This window comes from Lepidochelys kempii, chromosome 13 (assembly GCF_965140285.1).
Source record: "Lepidochelys kempii isolate rLepKem1 chromosome 13, rLepKem1.hap1, whole genome shotgun sequence".
Lineage (NCBI taxonomy): Eukaryota > Metazoa > Chordata > Testudines > Cheloniidae > Lepidochelys > Lepidochelys kempii.
Window position 1 is genome coordinate 38315806 of NC_136392.1, and position 25157 is coordinate 38340962.

Below are 25157 nucleotides of genomic sequence, written 5' to 3' on the forward strand. Positions count from 1 at the left end.
AGGGGCCGTTTTACTCACCCACAGCCTGGTCCACAGAGAGGAAAGGCCGGGAGATGGGGAGACGAGGTTTCCGAGGGGGCTGATGCTGCTCCGAGGGTGGGGGCGGAGGGGGGGTCTGGCAGGGGGGCGTTAGCAGCACCTATTGGGGCCGGGAGAGGGGAAGGGGTTAGATCCTGAGAGAGAGACAGCCCGGCTGGGGGCACTGCAGGGGGGAAGCTCGCAGCCCCGGGCTCTCGCCGCCCGCCTCAGTTCAGGGTCTCACCTCTGGCTCCGGGGTCTCGACCCTGATCTGACTCCAGTTTGTCACAGGACTGCGCCCGGCGCGTTCGCTGAGGTTTCAGAGGGGCCGCCTTCCGCCCCACCTCGGACCCCCCTGGAAAGAGAGAGAGGGTGAAAGGCCCCGTGACTCAACCCCCACCCTCCTGAGCCAGCCAGCTCCTCTGCCCTGGGGCTGGATGGGAGCCGGTGCCCCCTAGAGGGGACAAGCCCCACATCCCATTACCCGTCCCCTTGAACGGGTCCAGCTGGTCCTGGAGGGGAAAGGCCCCGTGCCCCAATCTCCGCTCCTGATACCTTCTGTTTCCAAGTGGTCCGGTCGGGGGCGGGCGACGGGGGGGGAGGTCCGAGTCTCGGTGGGGCCGGCCCCACCTGCCTGCTCCTCGCTACTCTGACTCCTCTCCGGCTGAGTCGGGGGCTTTCGGCCACGGGGGATGACTACTGGCTTGGGGGGGCGGGGGCCGGATGGCGGCTCCCTGGCCTGTTAGGGAATGGGATTGGGGGGGAGAGATAATCAGAGCAATTAGCCCTCCCTGGTAATACCACAGAGCACCGCAAACTCCATCCTGGGGGCACTGCTGTGGGGAAGCTCACAGCTTATACCCCCTCTCTGCCCCCCAGCTTCACCACCCCAGCCTCCCACCCCTGCAGGGCCCCCCTCACCTTTCCAGATGCCAGGAAGCTGGGGTTTGGGAGCTTCTCCCCCGCCTCCACTCTGGGGGCCGCACTGAAGATGTCCGTCCCCTCCAGGTCCAGCTGGGAGCTCTCCTCCGCTGATGGGGTTGGGGGAGAGGGAGAAACCACATGAGCAATGGGAGCACTGTTGTGGAGAAGCTCGCAACCCCAGAGCTCCTCCCCAGGTGGGGACACTGCTCTTGGGAAGCTCACAGCCCTGGGGGCACTGCTGCAGGGAAGCTCGCAGCCCTTACCAATATCCCAGCTAGCCTCAGCCCTTCGAATGGTGGCAAACGCTGGCTTGGAGCTCTGAGGGGGAGGCTGGGGTCTCCAGCCCCCTTTCTCTGTGGGGAAGAGATAAAGGGGGGTATCAGGTTGGGGGGAGCTAGGCGAGGGGGAGGGGCAGAATTTGGGGTGTGCCCCCCTACCTGAGCCGTCCGAGGACCTCCTCCTCTCTCGATCCTGTAGGCTGCCCACCCTTTGCAGCTCTGCCCCCTGAAACAAGAATGAGGGAACAGGGGAGTTTGGACCAGACCATCAGGGGTTAAGTGGGTGTGGCCTCCACCCTCAGCCCATGCCCCCAGAGCCTCTCCCTCCCCAGCCTCAGTCCAGACCATAAGGGGTTCGGAGGTTGTGGCCTCCATCCTCTGGCCCCGTCCCCGAGAATCCCCCTCCTTCCGCTAACAGCTGCAGACCTTGAGGCATTGAGTGGGCGTGGCCTGTCCTCAGGCCCCGCCCCTGCAGGTGTGCACCTCCTCTCTCAGCCCACGTACCTCTTTCTTCCCATCCAGGCTCCGCCCCATTCCGGGCAGGGCGATTCCGTGGACTCTGGAGGGCTGCAGTAGCTCCGCCTCCGAAGAATCTGACTCCTCCCTCATGGGGTTGGGGGAACGATCAGCGGTGTGACCCTACAAAAACAGAGGCAGTTGAAAGCAGCGACCCCTGCTGGCCCTTCCTGCCCGGCTCCCTGCAGCCCGGCGCCTTCTTACCTGCTTACCTCTGGGGGGCAGCCCCTTCACCCCACTTCCTCCGCTGCCCCCCATCCCGGGGAGGGGAATCCCCATTCCCTGGGGTTCCTGCCCCTCCCCCTCATCCAGGCTGGCTGAACTCCACATTGAAGCCTTGGGCTCATCTGCTGTCCCCTGGGGGGTGCTGGGGGAGCTGTGGGGGGCCCCCCACAGGGTGTCTTCAACCTCCCTCTCCCCCTTGAGGCTCCGATGCCTCCGAAAATGGAAAAGCCCCTTTCGCCTCTTCTTCTGCACAGGGGGCAGCGCGTCTGAGGGGCCTGGTCTCACCCCACAGCCTCTGGGGGTCCGTGGATAGCTGTAGGGGGGCAGAGGAGAGAAGTGGGGGTGGTCAGAGAATCAGACTGGGGTGATCCCCACCCTTTCCCGCACCCCTAGGTTATATGGTCCCACCTGGTGTTATCTGTGAGGACACGCCTGCTAAAAAATTCCTCCAGCCCCTCATCCAGTCGCGGCACTGTCCCATTCTCCTGCCGCTGGGGCTCAATAGACCCAGGTGTCCGAGCCTGCTGAGGAGACGTGTAAGAAGCAAGGAATTAGCTGCTGTCACTTTAAGGCTTGCCCCTTCCCCTGCCCCCTCAGGCAAAATGGGAAGTCTCGCCTCCAGTGACTTGGACTTCCTGCTTCAGAGTCTTGAGATACAGCTTTTAACTCCTCCCACTTTAGGAATGGCTCTTCCTTCTTTCTATGGGGAAACAGGAAGTACCGCCTCCAGTGGGCAGGACTTCCCATTTTGGAGTATTAGAAAGATTAATGTTCAGCTGGCCGTTCTTACTTTAAGACTGGCTCATCCCCCTTTCACAGTTGAAGTGGTAAGTCCCATCTCTTGGCAACCAGGACTTCCTGTTTTGGTAAGGGATAATTTCTACCTGCATGTGTCTGTTTCTGCTCATTACCCATCAGGCTCTGGGGCTGGGGTAAGGGTCAGTCCAAAAGGATGCAATTACATAAGAACATAAGAACGGCCAGACTGGGTCAGACCAAAGGTCCATCAAGCCCAGTATCCTGTCCTCAGACAGTGGCCAATGGTGCCCCAGAGGGAATGGACAGAACAGGGAATCATCAAGTGATCCATCCCCTGTCACCCCACCCCAGCTTCTGGCAAACAGAGGCTGTGGACACCATTTCTGCCCATCCTGGCTAATAGCCATTGATGGGCCTATCCTCCATGAATCTATCTAGCTCCCTTTTGAACCCCGTTATAGTATTGGCTTTCACAACACCTTCTGGCAAGGAGTTCCAGAGGTTGACAGTGCATTGCATGAAAAAATACTTTCTTGAGGAAAGACAGAGAGAGAAAAAGGGAAAAGAATGAATGAACAAAGGAGAGGATGGACGACAGACTGAACAAAGGAACTAATAAGAGAACAGAGGGGAAGATGAACAAACAAATGAATGAGGGAAGGAACAATGGAATGAAGAAATAAATGAGTGAAAGAACAGAAGAAGGAACAAATGAATGAGAAAACGAATGAGAGAAGGAATTAATGAATGAGAAAATCAATGAATGAAAGAAGGAACACAAAGTGGAGAGAATAAATGAATAAGCTGTGGTTAGATGTTGATAGACGTTTGGCTGTGTGTGTGTTTTCCCTCTGTGTGCCACCCCAGCTCTGCGCAGACAGCTGGCACGGCAGAACTCGAGCAAACCACCCAATGACCACAAGATCCGTTAAGGGACGAAGGCACCTAGCCAGGTTTATTGTCGATGAAGCACGGTACTTGTATCCCACAGTCTCTCTTCCTACTACACAAGCAAATAAGCAAATGAAAAACAAAGGACAAAACAAAAGAACGAGAAAGGATCGAGAAAACAAAGGAATGAGCAAATGAATGACTTAAGGCAAAACTGACTGTGGAAAGGAGAAAACGAGGGAATGGATGAGAAAGTGAAGGACTAGGAAAAGGAACAGAGAGATGAGAAAATGGAGGGAGGAGTGAAGGAGAAATGGAAGGTGTGGCTGAGCGAGGGGGCAGATGGGATCAGCGTGACTCACGTTCTGGCGGGGCCCCGGGGGGACACACCGGGGGGGCCGGGGCCGGCCGCGGGTGCGGTGCTCCAGCCGGGACCCCTCAGTGGGGAGCTCAGCCAGTCCCTCGAAGGAGGGGCTGCGGGAATGCGAGTACTGGCTGCTGGCTGATGAGGAGAGCCAGCCTGACGGCGAGTTGGTGCCCCAGGAGTGTGTGGCATCAGTGTCTGGGTCAGCCCCGCCTGTGGGGGGAGGCAGAGAGAGAGAGAGAGTGGGGCAGAGGAGAGGGTGAGTGACAGAGGAAGGGTTGTGTGGATGGACTGAGGGGTGGATGGATGGAGGGAGAGCGGACAGGGATGGAGAGATGGATGAAGGAGTGAATGGATAGAGGGAGGGGTGGGTGGATGGGTGGATGGATAGAGGGGTATGTATGGAGATGGATGGATTAAATGGTGGATAAAGGGTGGGTGGATGGATGGACAGGTGGATGGATGGATGGACGGACGGATGGGTGGACGGATGGAGAGGAGGATGGATGGATGGATTGATGGGTGGATGGATGGACAGGTGGATAAGGGGTGGATAGATGGGCAGGAGGATTTATGGATAAGGGGTGGATGGACGGATGGGTGGGTGGATGGATGGATGGATGGATAAGGGGTGGATGGATGGGTAAGCGGTGGATGGATGGAGGGGTGTGTATGGAGATGGATGGATTAAACGATGGATAAATGGACAGGAGGTGGATGGACAGGAGGTGGATGGATGGATGGACAGGAGGTGGATGGATGGATGGATGGACAGGAGGTGGATGGATGGATGGATGGATGGATGGATGGATAAGGGGTGGATGGATGGAGGGGTGTGTATGGAGATGGATGGATTAAACGGTGGATAAAGGGTGGATGGATGGATAAGGGGTGGATGGCTGGGCAGGAGGATGGATGGATGGATAAGGGGTGGATGGATGGACAGGAGGATGGATGGATGGATGGAAAAGGGGTGGATGGAGAAAGAGGAGATCTGATGTGTGACCATTACTCACTGATAAAAGCTGAGACAGGTCGGATTTTCCTGCCATGTTTCTGCCTCTTGATAGCGATGGTGTCCTGCAGAGAGGAGAGCAGGGTGACCCTAGAGCCAGGTATGGGGGGTCCCCTCCCTGCCCTGGGGCGTGGGTGGCTGGGAGAGGGGCCTGCAGGGCTGTGCCCCATCCCCACTGCTTACAATGCTGGTTCCCAGCTCATCGTCTGTGGTCTCCTCATGATCTCTCAGCTGGTTCCTGGGGGGCTGGTCCAGTGGGGTCCCCCCGGAGCTCCCAGCACCGCCCTGCCCCTCGGAGAGCTGCTGGAGGTGGGCGATGTGCTGGGTCTATGTGAGGGGGAAGATGAGAGAGATTATTGGGGTGACCCAGGGGTTAGAGGGGACTGAGGAGGGTTTGGGGGGCAAAGTACAGGGGACTGAGGGAAAAGATAGGGGTGGGGTACAGCTGCATTTGGTGGGAGAAAGGGGGAAGTGGGGGTTCTGGGGACATGTGGGGTTGGGGAGATAGAGGTCTAGGGGTAATGCAGTGGGAAAAGGGGGTGGGGCTGTGGGGTGTATGAGGGGTGGTGGTGGGGTGTCAGGGGGTGGGGAGGGGCAGTACAGAGGGCTGGGGGTCACTGTGGGGAGCTTAAAGTCTCTGTGGGAGGTGGGGGTCACAGTGAGGGGCTGAGGGTCAGTGTGGGGGGCTGGGGGTGATTGAGGGAGGCTGGGAGTCTCTGTGGGGGTGGGGATCTCTGTGGGGGGCTGGGGTCACGGTGAGGGGCTGAGGGTCAGTGTGGCGGGCTGGGGACGACGGTGGGGAGTAGAGTTCTCTGTGGGGGCTGGGGGTGACTGTGGGGGGCTGGGCTTATTGTGAGGGGCTAGGGTCACTGTGGGGGGCCGGGGTCACTGTGGGGGGTTGGGGGTGACTGTGGGGGGCTGGGGGTCATTGGGGGGGGGCTCACCAGGCTCTTGTGGGTGCTGTACAACTCCTCCAGGAGCTCCTCCACAATGGAGTTGGTGAGATACGTCACCACAGACAACTTCACCTCGCTGGGGTCAAACGGGGGAGGGGGGTCAGAGACTGGACAGCCCCCCTAAAGCCCCCCGAGCACCCCAACCTGGCCATCCCACAGTGCTCCCCATCCCCCTAAAACGCCCCACCCAGCCCTCCTTGGGGACCCCCCATACACACACCTGTCCCCTCCCCAGCTCCTGTCTTACTTCAGCTTGTTCTGGATGTCCTGCCCGGCCTGCTCCAGCAGCGCCCCCCGGATGAAGTTGCGGGGGACAGTCACCCGCTCTGACACGGCTCCCAGCATCTTGTTGTGGCCCTCGGCGGCCTGCATGGCCCTGGGGCAGAGCTCCTGGGTCAGTGTCACCATGGACTCCAGGATCACCTGGGAGCAACCCCACCAGTCAGAGAGGGGGGCTCCCGAAACACTGAGTCACCCCCAAGTGCCCCAGAACTGGGCCCCCCACACTGAGCTCCCTTAGTAACACAGCAGACCCAGGGTCCCCCCAAACTGAGTCCCCCAAGACTCCAGTAAGACCTGGGGTCCCCCCATACTGAGCCCCTGAAACCTCCCAGTGAGACCTGGGGTCCCCTGACCAAGCTAGTGAGACCCAGGGTCCCCCTAAGCTGTGTCCCCCACCCCTTGGTGGGACCTGTGGTTCCCCAAACTGAGTCCCCCCAACCCCCCTAATGAGACTCATGGTTCCCCTAAACTGAGCCCCCAAACCCTCAGTGAGACCTGGGGTCCCCCTAATGAAATTCAGGGTCCCCCAGACCTCCCCAGTGAGACCTGGGGTCCCCCAACCCCACTAGTGACATCTGGGGTGCCCCCCTACACCCCCAACGCCCCCAGTAAGACCTGGGGTCCCCCTACACTGAGTCCCCCAAACCCCCCCAGGGAGACGTCCCCAGCTCATCACCTGCAGCTCCTTGTCAACGGCCTTGGAGACCTCATTGGCCACGGACTCCAGTCGCTGCCGGACGGGCCCGTCGCTCGCCAAGATGTGTCCCAGTTCATAGAGGCTGGGGAACAGCTGGGGAGAGAAAGCACGAGCAGAGAGGGACAGGGTGAACAGGGACAGATGTGCGCGGGGGGAGGGGCAACAGCAACTGGGGCGGGGCTACAGTGTGCAGCTGTGGTAACATCTGGGGAGTTTGTTCCTGGGCCAGAGATGGAGGATCCAGCTGTGTACCGCTGTGGGATAGAGGCTACAGGCTACATTGGGGGAGACGGTGTCCCGCCAGGGATAGAGGCTACAGCTGTGGCAACATCTGGGGGGGTCTAGTTTCTGGCTGGGGATAGAAGGTCCAGATGTGTCAACATCTGCAGAAGCAGTGTTTAGCCAGGGATATGGAATACAGCTGTGGCAACATATGGGGACTTAGTGACTTGGCCAGAGATGGAGGACCCAGCTGTGCAGAGGTGCAGCAACATCTGGGGAGACAGTTTGTATCTGGTGATAGAAGAGCCATGGTAACATCTGGAGAGCTACTGTCTGGGCCAGCAAGACTGGATGTGACCTCAGCTAGTGGACCCAGTGTTCAGCCAGGGCTGCTGTGTACAGATGTGGAGAACATCTGGGGAGAGGAGACAGAGAGAAGAAAGGCAGGCGGAAGGTGAGACCGAGGGGAAGGGGATGGGATCAAATGGGAGGGAGGAACAGAGGCCGAACTGAGAGGGGTGGGGATGGCAAGAATGGGGCAGGGCCCGGACGGAGGGATCTGTCTCACCGCCCGCGAGTTCTTGGCCTCCTTCATGAGCTCCCGTGCATAGAGCACCTCCTCCTGGACAGTATCAGCAGGGCAGCTGTGCAGAGCCCTCACCTCCTCCTGGACCCGCAGGCACAGCCGTCTGATCATCTGCTGGGGGACGGAGCTGTTAGCAAAATCCCTGGAGCCAGCCGGGACCCCCGCCCTGGGGCCAGATCAGAACCAGCACCCCCTAGGGGAAAAGGCTCCATGTCCCATTCCCAGCCTCCTTGAGCCAGCCAGTCCCATCCTGGAGCCTGATGGGAGCTGGCGCCCCCTAGAGGGGAAAGGCCCCATGTCCCATTCTCCACCCCCCTGAGCCAGCCAGCTCCCTTGCCCATGGGGGTGGTATGGGGAGATGGGAACGTTTACTTGCTCGGCGCTGCTGGTGCCGATCCCCTGCTGGAGTCGGAACGCCTGCTCCTGGGAGAACTTCTGGGAATGGCCGTTTCGGAGGAGGCACCATTGGATCTGGGGGGGAGGGAAGGGAGAGAAGCAGATGAGAGACCCCTTGGTTTCCCCCCACCCCCTCCAACCGAGCCCCGGGGCCTCCAGGCTCTACCCACCTTCTGCCACACCTCGTCCGTCCTCTCCGGGGCACTGCGGTAAGCGGCTGTGATGTCGCTCATGGGGAAGGACATGTACTTCAGGGTGTAGTTGCTGTAGAGAGGGGTGTAAGGTTAAATGGGAGAGGGTGTTGGGAAAGGGCCCCCCAGATACTCAGGGACCTTCCGCTCAGATCTGTCAGAGTTATGGTCTCACTTCCTCCCAGTTATCTAACCTCCCCCATCTCCCCATTATCACCCCCTGTTCCTCCTCCAGTCACCCCCCAACCAACTTCTTGTCTGCCCATTATCCCAGGCATTGTCCACCTCCCTCTTATCATCCAGCCATCGCAACAACCCAACCCAAACAACTCATCACCCCAATGACCCTTCCAATAACCCAACCCAACTCCACCCAACCAAGAACCCATCCCAACTCTACCCAACAACCCAATCAAATTCAACCCAGCCCAACTCTACCCAACCAATCCAACCCAACTCTACTTAACCACTTATTCAATCCAACTCAACCAACGTAACCCAACCAAGAACCCAAACCAACTCAACCCAACCTAACCCAACTCTATGCTAGTAATAATCCAATCCAACTCAAGCTAACCTGACTCTATTCAACCAATAACCCAAGCTAACTGAACCAAACCAATAACCCAACCCAAACCAGCCCCATTCAGTAACCCAATCACCTTATCCAATAATACCAACCAACCCAACAAATGCACCAGTAATCAACTCCAACAACCCAACCACCTACTCAACAACCTAACTGCCTCAACTCAACACAACCAATCCAACCCCCAACTCAGCTCAAAACCATCCAGACCGCTCTGCCAGTCCACACACGTCCCCAATAAAAATGAATTACAAACAATTAAGCAGCAAGCAGGCATTAAAAACCTGAGTAATGATATCTGTTATCAATGCTAACACGAAGCATGCAGACTGAGGGTGAGGTGCATGTTGGGGGGCACCCCTGGTTGAGTGTCAGCCCCTGACATCCCAGGAAGTCCCCTTCCAGACTCACTTCTCCAGGGCTCGGGCAACATCATGGAAGCCGAGTGCTGTTGTGTTGTTCCGGTCCCAGGCGATGCTCCTGCAAAGGGGAGATCCAGGCTGGGTCACCCAACACTGGGGTCCTTCTTGCCCCTCCACTGTGATGACACCCCAGATGAGACCCTGTTCCCTGCCTTGGCTAATACAAAGCGTCCACCCGCCTCCTCTCCAGTGGAACCCCCTTCCCCACATTCTCCAGTAGGGACTCCCTCTTCTGCTGTCCCCATCAATGGCTCTCTCCTCCCCTCCTCTCTCCAACAAGGCCCCCCTTCCGTATCCCCTCCCATGCTTCCTAGTCCCCTGGGATCCTTCCCCTCGGTTCTCCTCTCCCAACCCCAATCCCTGCTCCTGCCCAATGGTAGCCCCTCTCCCAACCCCCAAATTCCCCCCACTTCCCCTGACAAGACCCCACAAGTCCCAATCCCCCTGCAAATCCCCCAATGGGACACCCTCCCTTGGCCCACCCAGTGAGACCCCCCCCGCCCCAGCCCCAATCCCCCCACTCTCCTGCCATTGAGACCCCAGCTACCCCACCCCCTCAGTCTGCACCCATGGCCCTGAATCGGACCTTACTTCCTACCCTCAACCCCAATCCCCCCCATGAGACCGCCTCCCGCACCCAGTCCCCCTGATGGGACTTCCTGCTGCACCCCAGTGTCCCCTTCCTCCAGGAGCCCCCACCGAAGGCTGCTGTTGATCTGCAGAGCCTTGGACAGCATCTTGGCCCCCAGGTCCTCCATGCCATTCCCGCTCAGGTCCACCTTGCTCAAGCAGGTATTACTGCCAAGGGCGTTGATGAGGATGCTGGTCCGGGACTTCAGCCGTGAGTCGGCCACAGAGAGAGATTGCAGGGACTGGCAGGAGAGAGGGGAGTCAGCCCTGGGATCCCCTGCCCCCCACAACTCTGCTGGTTCCCCTCAATCCCGATCCACAGCCTCCCGCCTCAGAGCAATTTTCACTTTTCATGAGGGACAGACTCACACAATCTTCCTCCTGAATCAGCTGTACAATCTTGTGAAGTATCTCCTCCAGCGTCCTGGGGAGAGAGAACACAGAGGCCGGGCATGAGCACCCAGAGGGGTGGGACGAGGCTGAGAGCTAAATTCACCAGCCCAGCCACTGACCGGCTGTAAGCTAAACAGGAACATGCTAATTGTTCTAGGACACTTATTCTAGACCCCTTCCCTTCATGTTCTAAGTTGGGTGGGTTCTGGATTGCTGAACTCAACAGCATCCACCTCAGCAGATTTGCAACATTGCTTGGCTAGTGTTCTAGGTGACCTGTTCTAGACCCTTTCCCCATGTTCTAGACTGGACACGTTCTGGATAATTGGGCTCTATAGATTCAAACTCAGTAGACTCATCACATTGCTTGGCTAGTCTTCTAGGTCATCCATGCTGTATCACTTCCTTCCATGCTCGACGCTTGGTGGGTTCTGTGTAACTGGACTTCATAATGTCAACCTAATCAGAGATGCAAAACCTCTTGGCCATCTTTCTAGGTCACCCACCTGGGGAGGTTCTAGATGGCTTTTCTACTTCCACTATTCTCCATTTCTTTCTGGATGTTTGCAGCATAGTCTAATTGGTCTAGAATGGTCCCCACTAGGCACCAATACCCATCCAGTGGGTCTAGAAGTTTCTAACGGAGCCCAGCACCCATCCAATGAGTCTAGAATGGGTCCCATGGAGCCCAATGCCATTTAAAGGGTGTAGAATGGGTCCCATGGGTCCAATGCCCATCCAATGGGTCTCAAACTGTTCTCATGGAGCCAGTGCCTATCCAGTGGGTCTAGAAAGGGTCCCATGGAGCCCAGCACCCATCTAATGAGTCTAGACTGGGTCCCATGGAGCACAACCTCCTCACTAGAGAAGGTGAGCTTGGAGGAAAATAGGTTTAGAAGAGGCTCCTCAAGGACCTCTCTCTCCTGGGGAAGAGGGAGGCAATAAGATGGGACAGAAGGTGGATGACAAAAGTGTTCACCCACCGGGACTTGATGCTGAAGTTCTTGCCCAGCCAGAGGTGTTTGAGGGATTTGTTCTTGCCCAAAGCAGGGACCAGCGTCAGCAAATCGGAGTCGAAACCTGGAGCAAGCGGTGGGAGAAGAGGAGCGTCAGGGGGAGTTGAGATACTGCCCCCGCCCCCAGGGCAGGGATGTAGGGGCTCAAGGGCAGGTAGACAGACTCACCGTTGTCGGAGATGTCTAGGCTCCCCATGGCAGTGACCCCTGGGAGCTGCTCCTGTAGGACCTGAGCCCCCGGTGAGCGCAGCTGGGAGAGAGAGAATGAGTGAATGAGATAGTGGAGGAGAGAAAGAAGGAACAATTGAAAGAACAAGAGAACAACATTGGAAAGGAAACAACGAGAGAATGAGAGAACGAAATGGGAGGAAAAGAACAGGGGAATGACAGAATGAGAGAACAAGACGGGAGGGAAATGACGAAGGAATGAAACGGGAGGGAAAGAACAAGAGAACAAGATGGGGAGGGAGGGAAAGAAAGAGGGAACGAGGGAATGAGATGGGAGGAAAAGAACGAGGGAACGAGAACAAGATGGGGGAAAGAACGAGGGAACGAGAACAAGATGGGGGAAAGAACGAGGGAACGAGAAATGACGAGAGAACGAGAAGGGGAAGTAAAGAAAGAATTAACAGATGGTCCCCTCCCCGACCAACCATAACAAGCCCCTCGCCAGCCTCCCCCTGCACAATGCACAGCCCCCTCCCAGCCCCCCCTCACCTCGCAGCCGCTCAAGTCCAGGTGAACATCACTCAGGTGGGTGTTGGCCGAGAGACCCTGGAACAGAGACCTGGCGACCGTGGGGTTAATGGGGGCAGAGGGGGTGACTCCCACTAGCCCTGCCCACCTCCCCCATTTGCCTCCCCAACACACAGCGAGCAGGGCCCGTCCCCTCCAGCAGGGGGCCCAGGGACACACACACACACACGGCAGGGCCCGTCCCCTCCAGCAGGGGGCCCAGGGACACACACACACACACACACACACACGGCAGGGCCCATCCCCTCCAGCAGGGGGCCCAGGGACACACACACGGCAGGGCCCATCCCCTCCAGCAGGGGGCCTAGGGACACACACACACACACACACACACACACACACACACACACGGCAGGGCCCGTCCCCTCCAGCAGGGGGCCCAGGGACACACACACACACGGCAGGGCCCGTCCCCTCCAGCAGGGGGCCCAGGGACACACACACACACGGCAGGGCCCGTCCCCTCCAGCAGGGGACCCAGGGACACACACACACACATGGCAGGGCCCGTCCCCTCCAGCAGGGGGCCCAGGGACACACACACACACACGGCAGGGCCCGTCCCCTCCAGCAGGGGGCCCAGGGACACACACACGGCAGGGCCCGTCCCCTCCAGCAGGGGGCCTAGGGACACACACACACACACACACACACGGCAGGGCCCGTCCCCTCCAGCAGGGGGCCCAGGGACACACACACACACACACACGGCAGGGCCCGTCCCCTCCAGCAGGGGGCCCAGGGACACACACACACACACACACGGCAGGGCCCGTCCCCTCCAGCAGGGGGCCCAGGGACACACACACACACGGCAGGGCCCGTCCCCTCCAGCAGGGGGCCCAGGGACACACACACACACACGGCAGGGCCCGTCCCCTCCAGCAGGGGGCCCAGGGACACACACACGGCAGGGCCCGTCCCCTCCAGCAGGGGGCCTAGGGACACACACACACACACACACACACGGCAGGGCCCGTCCCCTCCAGCAGGGGGCCCAGGGACACACACACACACACACACGGCAGGGCCCGTCCCCTCCAGCAGGGGGCCCAGGGACACACACACACACACACACGGCAGGGCCCGTCCCCTCCAGCAGGGGACCCAGGGACACACACACACACATGGCAGGGCCCGTCCCCTCCAGCAGGGGGCCCAGGGACACACACACACACACGGCAGGGCCCGTCCCCTCCAGCAGGGGGCCCAGGGACACACACACACACACACACGGCAGGGCCCATCCCCTCCAGCAGGGGGCCCAGGGACACACACACGGCAGGGCCCATCCCCTCCAGCAGGGGGCCTAGGGACACACACACACACACACACACACACACGGCAGGGCCCATCCCCTCCAGCAGGGGGCCTAGGGACACACACACACACACACACACACACACACACACATGGCAGGGCCCGTCCCCTCCAGCAGGGGGCCCAGGGACACACACACACACACGGCAGGGCCCGTCCCCTCCAGCAGGGGGCCTAGGGACACACACACACACACACACGGCAGGGCCCGTCCCCTCCAGCAGGGGGCCCAGGGACACACACACGGCAGGGCCCATCCCCTCCAGCAGGGGGCCTAGGGACACACACACACACACACACACACACACGGCAGGGCCCATCCCCTCCAGCAGGGGGCCTAGGGACACACACACACACACACACACACACACACACACGGCAGGGCCCGTCCCCTCCAGCAGGGGGCCCAGGGACACACACACGGCAGGGCCCATCCCCTCCAGCAGGGGGCCTAGGGACACACACACACACACACACACACACACGGCAGGGCCCGTCCCCTCCAGCAGGGGGCCCAGGGACACACACACACACGGCAGGGCCCGTCCCCTCCAGCAGGGGGCCCAGGGACACACACACACACACGGCAGGGCCCGTCCCCTCCAGCAGGGGGCCTAGGGACACACACACACACACACGGCAGGGCCCGTCCCCTCCAGCAGGGGGCCTAGGGACACACACACACACACACACACACACACGGCAGGGCCCGTCCCCTCCAGCAGGGGGCCTAGGGACACACACACACACACACACACACACACGGCAGGGCCCGTCCCCTCCAGCAGGGGGCCCAGGGACACACACACACACACACACACCCACCTCAAGGCATCCAGGGGCATTTTCGTGCCCGACAGGCTCACGTAGTTCAGCGCGTAGGCGCTCGAGAAGAATTGCCTGAAGGCCGGCTGGGAGTCCTTGGCTTTCCTAGAGACAGAGACAGGCCAGGAGCCCCCAAAATTAAGGGGGGCCTGCCCCAGAGGGACCCTGATCCCCGCGGAAAGGGTGCCCAAGGAGGCATGGAGGGGGCTCAGTCTAATTGGGATCCCCCTCACTGGGAAGCTGGGGTGCAGGGGGGGAGTTCACCTGACGGGGATGCCAGAGCGAGGCAATCGGGGGGCGGGGGGACCCCGACACTTACCTGTGCGAGAAGGAGTTCCGGGAGAGGTTGAGGTAGCGAAGCCGAGTGCAACATCCATGCAGCAGCGCCCCGAATAACTGGGGGGGCAGAGAGAGAAAGGGATCGAACCCCCGGCTCCCCACGATGCCCTCTGCAGGGCGAGGCCGCGGCCTCCGGGAGGCCCCTCCCCCAGCCAGGGCTGTTGCCCCGCTCCCCCCGGCGCCCCCGGCTGGTCGCCCCTCACCACGTCGACGGCGCAGTCCGTGCCGGCCAGCTCGAGGCGCAGGAGGGCGTTGGGCTGGGCCAGGAAGGAATAAAAACCCTGCGGGGGGAGAGGGGACGAAACCGAGCGATGGACGGAGCTGGGGGGCTGTCTGTGCCCCACAGAGCCCCTGCTCCCTGCCCCACGGCACCCGCTGCCCAGCTCCCGCCTCCCTGCCCCACAGAGCCCCCACCTCCCTGCCCCACGGCACCCACTGCCCAGCTCCTGCCTCCCTGCCCCACAGAGCCCCTGCCCCATGGCACCCGCTGCCCAGCTCCCGCCTCCCTGCCCCACAGAGCCCCCAACTCCCTGCCCCATGGCGCCCGCTGCCCAGCTCCCGCCTCCCTGCCCCACAGAGCCCCCGCCTCCCTGCCCCATGGCACCCACTGCCCAGCCCCCACCTCCCTGCCCCACGGCACCCGCTGCCCAGCTCCCGCCTCCCTGCCCCACAGAGCCCCTGCCCCCGCCCCATGGCACCCGCTGCCCAGCTCCCGCCTCCTCCCTGCCCTACAGAGCCCCCAACTCCCTGCCCCATGGCACCCGCTGCCCAGCTCCTGCCTCCCTGCCCCACAGAGCCCCCGCTCCTTGCCCCATGGCACCCACTGCCCAGCTCCCATCTCCCTGCCCCACAGAGCCCCCACCTCCCTGCCCCATGGCGCCCGCTGCCCAGCTCCTGCTTCCCTGCCCCACAGAGCCCCCGCTCCCTGCCCCACAGCACCCACTGCCCAGCTCCCATCTCCCTGCCCCACAGAGCTCCCACCTCCCTGCCCCATGGCACCCGCTGCCCAGCTCCTGCCTCCCTGCCCCACAGAGCCCCCGCCTCCCTGCCCCATGGCACCCACTGCCCAGCCCCCACCTCCCTGCCCCACGGCACCCGCTGCCCAGCTCCCGCCTCCCTGCCCCACAGAGCCCCTGCCCCCGCCCCATGGCACCCGCTGCCCAGCTCCCGCCTCCTCCCTGCCCTACAGAGCCCCCGCCTCCCTGCCCCATGGCACCCACTGCCCAGCCCCCACCTCCCTGCCCCACGGCACCCGCTGCCCAGCTCCTGCCTCCCTGCCCCACAGAGCCCCCGCTCCTTGCCCCATGGCACCCACTGCCCAGCTCCCATCTCCCTGCCCCACAGAGCCCCCACCTCCCTGCCCCATGGCGCCCGCTGCCCAGCTCCTGCCTCCCTGCCCCACAGAGCCCCCGCTCCCTGCCCCACAGCACCCACTGCCCAGCTCCCATCTCCCTGCCCCACAGAGCTCCCACCTCCCTGCCCCATGGCACCCGCTGCCCAGCTCCTGCCTCCCTGCCCCACAGAGCCCCCGCTCCCTGCCCCATGGTGCCCGCTGCCCAGCTCCAACCTCCCTGCCCCACAGAGCCCCCGCTCCCTGCCCCACGGCACCCACTGCCCAGCTCCCATCTCCCTGTCCCACAGAGCCCCCACCTCCCTGCCCCACAGCACCCGCTGCCCAGCTCCCGCCTCCCTGCCCCACAGAGCCCCCGCCTCCCTGCCCCATGGCACCCGCTGCCCAGCCCCCACCTCCCTGCCCCACGGCACCCGCTGCCCAGCTCCCGCCTCCCTGCCCCACAGAGCCCCTGCCCCATGGCACCCGCTGCCCAGCTCCCGCCTCCTCCCTGCCCTACAGAGCCCCCAACTCCCTGCCCCATGGCACCCGCTGCCCAGCTCCTGCCTCCCTGCCCCACAGAGCCCCCAACTCCCTGCCCCATGGCGCCCGCTGCCCAGCTCCTGCCTCCCTGCCCCACAGAGCCCCCGCTCCCTGCCCCACGGCACCCACTGCCCAGCTCCCATCTCCCTGCCCCACAGAGCTCCCACCTCCCTGCCCCATGGCACCCCGCTGCCCAGCTCCTGCCTCCCTGCCCCACAGAGCCCCCACCTCCCTGCACCATGGCACCCGCTGCCCAGCTCCTGCCTCCCTGCCCCACAGCACCTGCTCCCTGCCCCATGGCACCCGCTGCCCAGCCGATGCCTTCCTGCCCCACAGAGCCCCCGCCTCCCTGCCCCATGGCACCCGCTGCCCAGCTCCTGCCTCCCTGCCCCACAGCACCTGCTCCCTGCCCCATGGCACCCGCTGCCCAGCCGCTGCCTTCCTGCCCCACAGAACCCCCGCTCCCTGCCCCACGGCACCCACTGCCCAGCCCCCACCTCTCTGCCCCACGGCGCCCCCTGCCCCCGGCACTCCCTACCTAGTCCCCACCTCCCTGCCCCCCGGCGCCCCCGGCTGTCACTCACGTTGGCCTCCTCGCCGCCCAGCAGCCCGGGGTTCTTGCTGAGGTCCAGGTGTTGCAGGGAGCTGCTGAAGGCCGGGTTGGCCCCCAGGGTCTGACAGAGCCCGGCCAGCCCTGGGAGGGGAGAAGGGGTGAGTGGTGGGGGGCTGGGACCCCCTGCCCTTCCCCCACCCTGCCCCCCAGGCCCGAGAGCTTCTCCCTCCCCCACTGTGCCCACAAAGCTCCCCCAGCCCCAACCACCTGCCCTTCCCCAGCTCCCTCCCCCTCCCCTGCTCACCTTCCCCACCCCTCCCCCCAGCCCCCCCGTACCTTTCGGGGTGACCCCCGTCTTGCAGAGCCCGAGCTGCTGCAGCCCCTTGGGGAAGTAAAGGAATTGCTGGCTCAGGGAGATGAGACCTGTGAGGGGGAGGGAGGGGGAAGAGATTAGGGGGACCCGGGGGGGGGGCGAGAGCAGAGATGGGGGCAGGGCGGGGGGGGGAGGATATGGGAGGTGCTGGGGGGATATTGGGGGGTGCTGAAAGTTGTGAAGAGCTGGGGGACATGGGGAGGGCTCGGGGATACTGGGGGGGACACTGGGTAGTGTTGGGATGACACTGGGGGCTGCTGGGGGTCTTAGGTGATGGGGACATTGGAGGTGCTGGGGGACACTGGGGGGTTCTGGGGGGTGTCAGGTGCTGGACAGCGGGCTGGACAGTGACCCCCCCTGCTCCCTGCAGCCCAGTGACCCCTAGTGACCCCCCGCTCCCTGCAGCTGGGGGACATTGGGTGCTGGGGGACACTGGGGGGTGCTGGGGGGCAGTTGAGAGGCGCTGAGGGGCGTCAGGCGGGCAGGACACTGCGGGGACATTGGATGGCACGGGGGGAGACTGGAGGCTACTGGGGGACACTGGTGGTGCTGGGGGGGCAGCTGGGGGGTCCCCACCTTTGTCCTCGATCTGGTTGTGTGACAGCACCAGGCTGTGCAGGGCTGAGCCGGGGTTGTCTCCCAGAGCGCAGGTCAGTTTGAGCGCGAAGTCTCTGCACCAGAGAGAGACGGGGGGTGACGCCCTGAACCCCGAACCCCGGCCCCTCCTCCCCAGCCCAGCCAGTCCCTGCCCTGGGGTCGGATCAGAGCCGGTGCCCCCGAGGGGGGGACAGGCCCCGTGTCCCATCCCTGCCCCCCGAGCCAGCCGGTCCCTGCCTTAGGGCCGGGTGGGAGCCGGAGCCGCTGAGAGGGGAGTGGGGGTTCTGGGGGGGGCTCACTCACGTTTTTAACCCCGTGTTGTCCAGCACCAGCTCCTCCAGGTGATGGGACTTGCTGAGTGTGTGCAGAACTTGCTCAGATACCTCAGAGCCCTGGGGAGAGGGAAGGAGACAGAGAGCGCAGGGGAGAGATGCGGGGCCCCCCCCGGCCGAGGAACGGGGGTGCTGGGGAGGCAGATCCCCCTGGGGGCATTCTGGGAGTGCAGGGGATGGTTTGGGTGGCAGGGTGATTAGGGGGCACAGAGGGTGGTTTGGGAGTTCTGGTGGTTTGGGGGCTGCAGGGGATGAATTGGGGGGCTGGGACAGCTTTGGGGTACAGGGCAGTTTGTGGGCATAGAGGAGGAGGGATATGGGGGTACAGAGCATTTGCATGGGTAAAGGAGGGGTTTGGGATTGACGGTGAGTAGTGGGCTGCAGGGGAATGTTTCAGGGCCCAGACAAGTGTTGGGGAGTGCGGGGGGATTTTGGGGTACAGAGCTATGACACAGGAAAGTGTCAGGGTATAGAGGAGGGTTTGGGCTACAGAGGGATGGGATTTGGGGGTGCTGAAGGGAATTTTGGGGTACAGATGGAGTTTGGGGGAGTTTCTGGGAATGGTGTGGCTTTTGGGGCACAGACAAGGGTTTTGGGATGCAGGGGGTTTGGGGCATGAGATTTTGGGGCAGGGTTTTGGGGTGCCAGGGTGGGATGTGGGGCACAGAGGAGGAGGGGATTGGGGACCAGGAGTTGTTTTGGGGTGCAGGGGAATGTTTCAGGGCATAGAGAGGATTTGGGGAGCAGAGGGGCAGAATTTGGGGTTCAGAGAAATTTGAGGGTTCAGTGGAGATTATGTCCAGGGAACTTTGAATCCAGGGGTGGGTTTGGGGGTCCAGGGCTGGGTTTTGGGGCTATGGGATGGGTTGGGGGTCCAGGGGTGGGTTTTGGGCACAGGGGTGGATTTGGGGGGTCCAGGAGTGGGTTTTAGGGCCCAGGGGAAGTTTTTGGGGCCCAGCGTGGGTTTTGGGGGGTACCTACCAGCCTCAGGTCCTTGCAGTGCAGTCGCGTGAACCAAGGGTTGTAGGCAAGGGCGGCGACGATCAAAGCCAGGTCCCTGCGGGGAGAGTCACGGAGAAGGGGGTGAGCGCCCCCACATCTGCCAGCACCCCCACTGTGCTGACGGGGGCAGGGGTGCCCCAAGAGGGTCCGATGTGGAGAAGAGGGGCTGGGGTGTCTGTGGGGATGCAGGGTATCGGGATTCCGCCAGGTGGGTTTGGGGGTATAGGTGGGTTTCAGAGGTTCAGGGAGTCTTGGGATGCTGGGCTGGGGGTTGGGGGGTACAGGGGTACTGGGCACACAGGAGATACTGGTGGTAGAGGGGTATTGGGGTGATGGCAAGGGGTGCAGGCAGGCCTGGGGGTATTGAGGTAAAGGTGGGTTGGGGGTACCATTTTGGGGGATCGGGGTACAGGGGAAATAGGGGTCTCAAAGAAGGGGGTATGGAGGTTCAGGCAGATTGGGTACCAGTTTGGGGGGTACAGGCGGTATCAGGGGTCCCTCACCGGCTTTCCAGGTGGCTGAAGTCCAGCAGGTTGAATTCATGATTGTCGGCTGAGTGGTAGATGGTGTCGACATCCTGGTAAGGGAGGGAGGGAGGGTGAGAGAAATGGGGGGACCCCATGGTGAGGGGTCCCCACCTACCCACTGCACCTCCTCCGCCTTCCCCTCCCCTCCCCCCCACCCCCCCACTAACCCCACGGGTCCCCCCCAAAGAGCCCTGCCCCATACCCCCAACTGCCCCCTCCCCCTCCTCTCCCCACTGCACCCCCTCTGCCTTGCCCTCCCCCCACCCCCCACTGCACCCCCTCTGCCTTCCCCGCCCCCCCACCCCCCACCTACCCACTGCACCTCCTCCCGGCAGAAGAGCCCGTTGTAGTCGCAGAGGGCGGCGTAGGTATCGGAGAACCCCCCTGCCAGGGAGACAGACAGAGCCACGGAGGTCAGCGGGGGGGGGCTCCCCCGTCCCCCCCCCGTCCCCTTCCCTCCCATTCACTCCCCCCCGCCACTCACCGCAGATGCTGTGACTGGTGGAGGTTGAACTCTCGGAGTTGGGGGACGTGTCCCGGGGGGTCTCAGGGGTCCTCAGACAGCTGGGGGGGGCCACAGTGTTAGGATGCCTGGGTTCTATCCCCACCCCAGCTCTCTGCAGCCCAGCCCCCCCAGTGAACCCCCCGCTCCCTGCAGCCCAGAGCCCCCTAGTGACCCCCCCTGCTCCCTGCAGCCCAACGCCTCCTAGTGACCCCACCCCGCTCCCTGGAGCCCGGCGCCCCCTAGTGAACCCCCCACTCCCTGCAGCCCGGCGCCCCCTAGTGACCTCCCCTGCTCCCTGCAGCCCGGCACCCCTAGTGACCCCCCCCACTCCCTGCAGCCCAGAGTCCGCTAGTGACCCCCCCTGCTCCCTGCAGCCCAGAGTCCGCTAGTGACCCCCCTCTCCCTGCAGCCCAATGCCCCCTAGTGACCCCCCCTGCTCCCTGCAGCCCAGAGTCCGCTAGTGACCCCCCCTGCTCCCTGCAGCCCAACGCCTCCTAGTGACCCCCCCCGCTCCCTGCAGCCCGGCACCCCTAGTGACCCCCCCCACTCCCTGCAGCCCAGAGTCCGCTAGTGACCCCCCTCTCCCTGCAGCCCAATGCCCCCTAGTGACCCCCGCTCCCTGCAGCCCGGCACCCCTAGTGACCCCCCACTCCCTGCAGCCCAGAGTCCGCTAGTGACCCCCCTCTCCCTGCAGCCCAATGCCCCCTAGTGACCCCCCCTGCTCCCTGCAGCCCAGAGTCCGCTAGTGACCCCCCCTGCTCCCTGCAGCCCAACGCCTCCTAGTGACCCCCCCCGCTCCCTGCAGCCCGGCACCCCTAGTGACCCCCCCACTCCCTGCAGCCCAGAGTCCGCTAGTGACCCCCCCTGCTCCCTGCAGCCCAGAGTCCGCTAGTGACCCCCCTCTCCCTGCAGCCCAATGCCCCCTAGTGACCCCCGCTCCCTGCAGCCCGGCACCCCTAGTGACCCCCCACTCCCTGCAGCCCAGAGTCCGCTAGTGACCCCCCTCTCCCTGCAGCCCAATGCCCCCTAGTGACCCCCGCTCCCTGCAGCCCGGCACCCCTAGTGACCCCCCACTCCCTGCAGCCCAGAGTCCACTAGTGACCCCCCTCTCCCTGCAGCCCAATGCCCCCTAGTGACCCCCCCTGTTCCCTGCAGCCCAGAGTCCGCTAGTGACCCCCCCACTCCCTGCAGCCCAGAGTCCGCTAGTGACCCCCCTCTCCCTGCAGCCCGGCGCCCCGGGGCCGCACTCACCCCGCCGTGGGGCTGGGGAAGATCTTGCTGAGAGCCGCGTTGACGTGCCGGGTGAGCTGGTCGGCGCTGGCCGCGCTGGGGAATTTGAAGCTGTAGGTGGCTTTCTCCGTGTCCACCAGAATCTGAGAGACGGGGAGGGGGGAGGCAGGGGGGAGGGGTGGGGGCAATCAGGGGGGAAGGGGGGGCGGGGAGCCAGGGGGGCATGGGGGGGAGGGAAGAGAGTGGGAACATTCCTTACCAAACACAAATTATTCCCACTACCAAGAGCTGTGACCCTGATTAAGCCAATTAACTAATTAACTGTCCCCCACCACCTGAGAGAGAGTGTGTGTGTGTGTATGTGGGGGGGAGGGACGGGGGGACCCCGGGTGGGGGGGTGACACAGCAGGGAGTGGGGCGGACCGACCTGGGGATGTCGCAGGGGTGTTTTCTGGGACTGTCTGCGTGGGGGATGGGATTTGGGGGGGCTTCACGGGGGGGGGCAATACCTGAGCCAGGAGGGGCTGGGGCCAGGTGACACCTTTGCCCGGGAAACTGGACAAAGGCTGGAGGAGGAGCCGGGGGGAGACGGCTGGAGGGGGGTTCAGTTTGGAGCGGGCTGGGGAAATGGAGGGAGCCCCAGGGCTGGGGTCTAAGCTCCCTGCGCCCCTGGCCCCCCGAGTGACCTGGCTGAGGGGTCCTGGTTGTACCGACAAGCTCGCTTTGGGCCTGTGTTCCTGTCGGCTAATAAACCCTCTGTGTTACTGGCTGGCTGAGAGTCACGGGGAATTGCAGGAAGTGGGGTGCAGGGCCCTGACGCCCCCCCACTCCGTGACAGGGGGCCAGCAGGGGGCGTTGTCCCTGGGCCGGGGGGGCAGTGACAGCATGGGGGGGACCGAGGGCAGGGGGCCAGCAGGGGGCGCTGTCCCTGGGCCGGGGGGGCAGTGACAGCATGGGGGGGGACCGAGGGCAGGGGGCCAGCAGGGGGCGCTGTCCCTGGGCCGGGGGGGCAGTGACAGCATGGGGGGGACCGAGGGCAGGGGGCCAGCAGGGGGCGCTGTCCCTGGGCCGGGGGGGCAGTGACAGCATGGGGGGGACCGAGGGCAGGGGGCCAGCAGGGGGCGCTGTCCCTGGGCCGGGGGGGGCAGTGACAGCATGGGGGGGACCGAGGGCAGGGGGCCAGCAGGGGGTGCTGTCCCTGGGCCGGGGGACACTTACCTGGCTGTGGTTTATTGTGTTTAACGTTCGAATTTCCAAGACATTGAAGGAGCTTTCGACCTGGGGAGAGATAGGAGAAATGGGTGTGTGTGTGTGTCCATGAGTGTGTGCCCCCGCGCGTGAGTGTGTGTGTGTGTGTGTCCGTGTGAGTGTGTCCGTGTGTGAGTGTGTGTGTTTGTATGTGAGTGTGAGTGTGTCCGTGTGTGAGTGTGTGTGTGTGTGTCTATGTGTGAGTGTGTCCCCATGTGTGAGTGTGTGTCCGTCCATCCATGCGTGACTGTGTCTATGTGTGAGTGTGTGTTTGTGTGTGAGCGTGTGTGTGTCCGCATGGGAGTGTGTGTCCCGGTGTGTGAGTGTGCGTCTGTCTGTGTGTCTATGTGTGAGTGTGTCCCCATGTGTGAGTGTGTGTCTGTCCGTCCGTGCGTGACTGTGTCTATGTGTGAGTGTGTCCGTGTGTGAGCGTGTGTCCGTGAGTGTGTCTGTGTCTGTCCGTGTGAGTGTGTCTATGTGTGAGTGTGTGTTTGTGTGTGAGCATGTGTGTGTCCGCATGGGAGTGTGTGTCTGTGACGAAGTGGGCCTGTTCTTAATGTTTCCTCCGAATAGTGTGGGGGTGCCTCAGTTTCCCCTATGCAGTTCTTAAGTATCTAGGTGGTGGGGTAAGGGTGTATGGTCATTGCAGAGCCCTAGAGGGCAGGTGTGTGCAGGGGTCTGGACACAGAGAATGGCCGACACCCTGTTTCCTGGCCACTGATGGCCTGGGCCCTTCCCCCTGCGAGGTGAGAGCTGAAGGGTTGGAGAACAAAGGAATCAGGTGACCTCCTGGCCCAGGAAAGGAACAAAGCCCAGAGGAGGAGGGGCTGGAGGGAGTTGGGGTGCCCCAGGACACCAGCTGCGAGACCCTGTTGTGGGGTGACTGTGTCTCTTTGGGACAGGATCCAGGCCCTGTTCCTGTAACTGCCAAGGGTTTGAATTTGAATCCAGGGAACCAATCGGCGGAGAGGGAAATGGTCAGTGAAAATGCAGATGACCTGGCTGGCAGCAGGGAGGAGCCGCTAGGCTCAGGCTACCTGCCTGCCTGTAACCAGACCCCTGGGGCTGGGTGGGACAGAGAGATGCTCCCTGCCCCCTTGCACACAAGAGTGGGGACTCTCGCTGGCTCTGATGCATTGAGGAAAGCAGTGGCCTGCCCCACTGGAACAGCAAGGGCAGCGCTGAGCACAGTGGGAGCTGAGACCCCAGCAGAGTGGGGGGAGACACAGGCAGGGCAGGGGATCTGTGGGGAGTGGCAAGGTGCTTGGTAAGGAGAGTCTGGATGAGCCTAGGCAGCCTTGTGATCTGATGGCTGTGTCCAGTCAGCAGGGTGGGAAGGCGAGGAGAGTGGAAGATGAGAGTCCCTGGACCTTACCTGTTAGCTGGGTGGAGAATTGGGACAGTGAAGGAAATGGGTCTCTGTCTGTCAGGGGTATTGACTTGCCTATGGAGGGAGCTACCCTGATCTCCAAGCAGTTGTCTGTGACCAGCCTTGTGTGCTGGGACAAAGGGAAAGAGATCCCAACCTGGGTGTCTGGTAAAGGAGAAAGTGTGTCTGGCTCTTCTTGGTCTGTGGAGCAGACAGAAGGGGCCTTTCAGCCTGTGATGGTTGAGGGTCGTGCAGTTGTCTCAGAGCTGGTTCTGGACTCAGCTAAAGCCCAGGAAGGGAAGGGTCCTAAGTTTCTGTCTGCTCGGGAGAATGGCCCTGTAACTAGGTCGCATCCAGTTAGGGTCTATGTAAAATCCCAGAGACCAGACAATTCTGGTGCTTGTATTTTGCCTGTTGCTAGTGTGTTGTTGGAAAGGGTGGAGCAACTCTGTCTAATCAGGGTGAGATCCTAGCCAGGGCACAAGGAGAGCATGAAGGTGTGTGATTGTGTTACCTACTGAGGGTGTGGAAACCTGTAGCAAGAAGGAAAAGATTCCTGAACTTGTGTGTGGCAAAGGGAAGGAGAATGCTTCTAACCTTTTATCTAGGAAGTCTGTAAGTTTGCCTGAAAGGGGATTATGTAGGAATCCGCCTGATGGGCCAGAGGTGATTCTGGATGTAAGGGAGACCCAGAAAGAGTCTGTTGCTGCTCAGGAAAGTGTTCCCCTAGAGCAAGCCCTAGGTAAAGAGGGTAAGAGCAGAATTTCTGGGAGGGGTGAATTGTTGCATAGAGAAGCCCTAGGGAAAGGAATCCTCATGGAGTCTTTGCAAGCAGTTTACTGCAACTGAAGGGTGTGAAAATGATTTAATCAAGAAAGTTTCAGTTCCTAACAGCCAGAAATGTTCTGTTGTGAATGGATCCACTGACTTTCCTGTTG

The 25157-nt window shown here is 62.2% G+C and overlaps 1 protein-coding gene across 4 annotated transcripts in view; it reads right to left on the bottom strand.

Annotated features, from left to right (window-relative positions):
• The window catches only part of CARMIL3 (capping protein regulator and myosin 1 linker 3), a 32219-nt gene that overhangs the window by 1523 nt on the left and 5539 nt on the right, over nt 1–25157 (bottom strand). The window contains exons 4-40 of one of the 4 annotated variants that reach the window (XM_078848243.1): nt 22821–22880; nt 21624–21745; nt 20352–20431; nt 20181–20251; nt 19844–19917; nt 19320–19395; nt 18310–18398; nt 17986–18080; nt 17373–17459; nt 17068–17177; nt 14814–14891; nt 14591–14667; nt 14272–14376; nt 12088–12157; nt 11539–11620; nt 11338–11434; nt 10331–10385; nt 10031–10203; nt 9321–9389; nt 8300–8393; nt 8106–8204; nt 7716–7844; nt 6905–7018; nt 6194–6369; nt 5935–6022; nt 5174–5317; nt 4992–5055; nt 3974–4188; nt 2370–2485; nt 1941–2274; nt 1725–1859; nt 1380–1446; nt 1206–1295; nt 940–1049; nt 574–757; nt 263–373; nt 19–139 (exon numbers count right to left, since the gene is read on the bottom strand). In XM_078848243.1, the coding sequence (XP_078704369.1) occupies nt 19–139; nt 263–373; nt 574–757; nt 940–1049; nt 1206–1295; nt 1380–1446; nt 1725–1859; nt 1941–2274; nt 2370–2485; nt 3974–4188; nt 4992–5055; nt 5174–5317; nt 5935–6022; nt 6194–6369; nt 6905–7018; nt 7716–7844; nt 8106–8204; nt 8300–8393; nt 9321–9389; nt 10031–10203; nt 10331–10385; nt 11338–11434; nt 11539–11620; nt 12088–12157; nt 14272–14376; nt 14591–14667; nt 14814–14891; nt 17068–17177; nt 17373–17459; nt 17986–18080; nt 18310–18398; nt 19320–19395; nt 19844–19917; nt 20181–20251; nt 20352–20431; nt 21624–21745; nt 22821–22880 (4061 nt within the window). Of the gene's footprint in view, nt 1–18; nt 140–262; nt 374–573; nt 758–939; nt 1050–1205; nt 1296–1379; nt 1447–1724; nt 1860–1940; nt 2275–2369; nt 2486–3973; nt 4189–4991; nt 5056–5173; nt 5318–5934; nt 6023–6193; nt 6370–6904; nt 7019–7715; nt 7845–8105; nt 8205–8299; nt 8394–9320; nt 9390–10030; nt 10204–10330; nt 10386–11337; nt 11435–11538; nt 11621–12087; nt 12158–14271; nt 14377–14590; nt 14668–14813; nt 14892–17067; nt 17178–17372; nt 17460–17985; nt 18081–18309; nt 18399–19319; nt 19396–19843; nt 19918–20180; nt 20252–20351; nt 20432–21623; nt 21746–22820; nt 22881–25157 lie in introns of those variants that run through there. The other 3 variants (XM_078848242.1, XM_078848244.1, XM_078848245.1) reach the window with 3 other exon arrangements.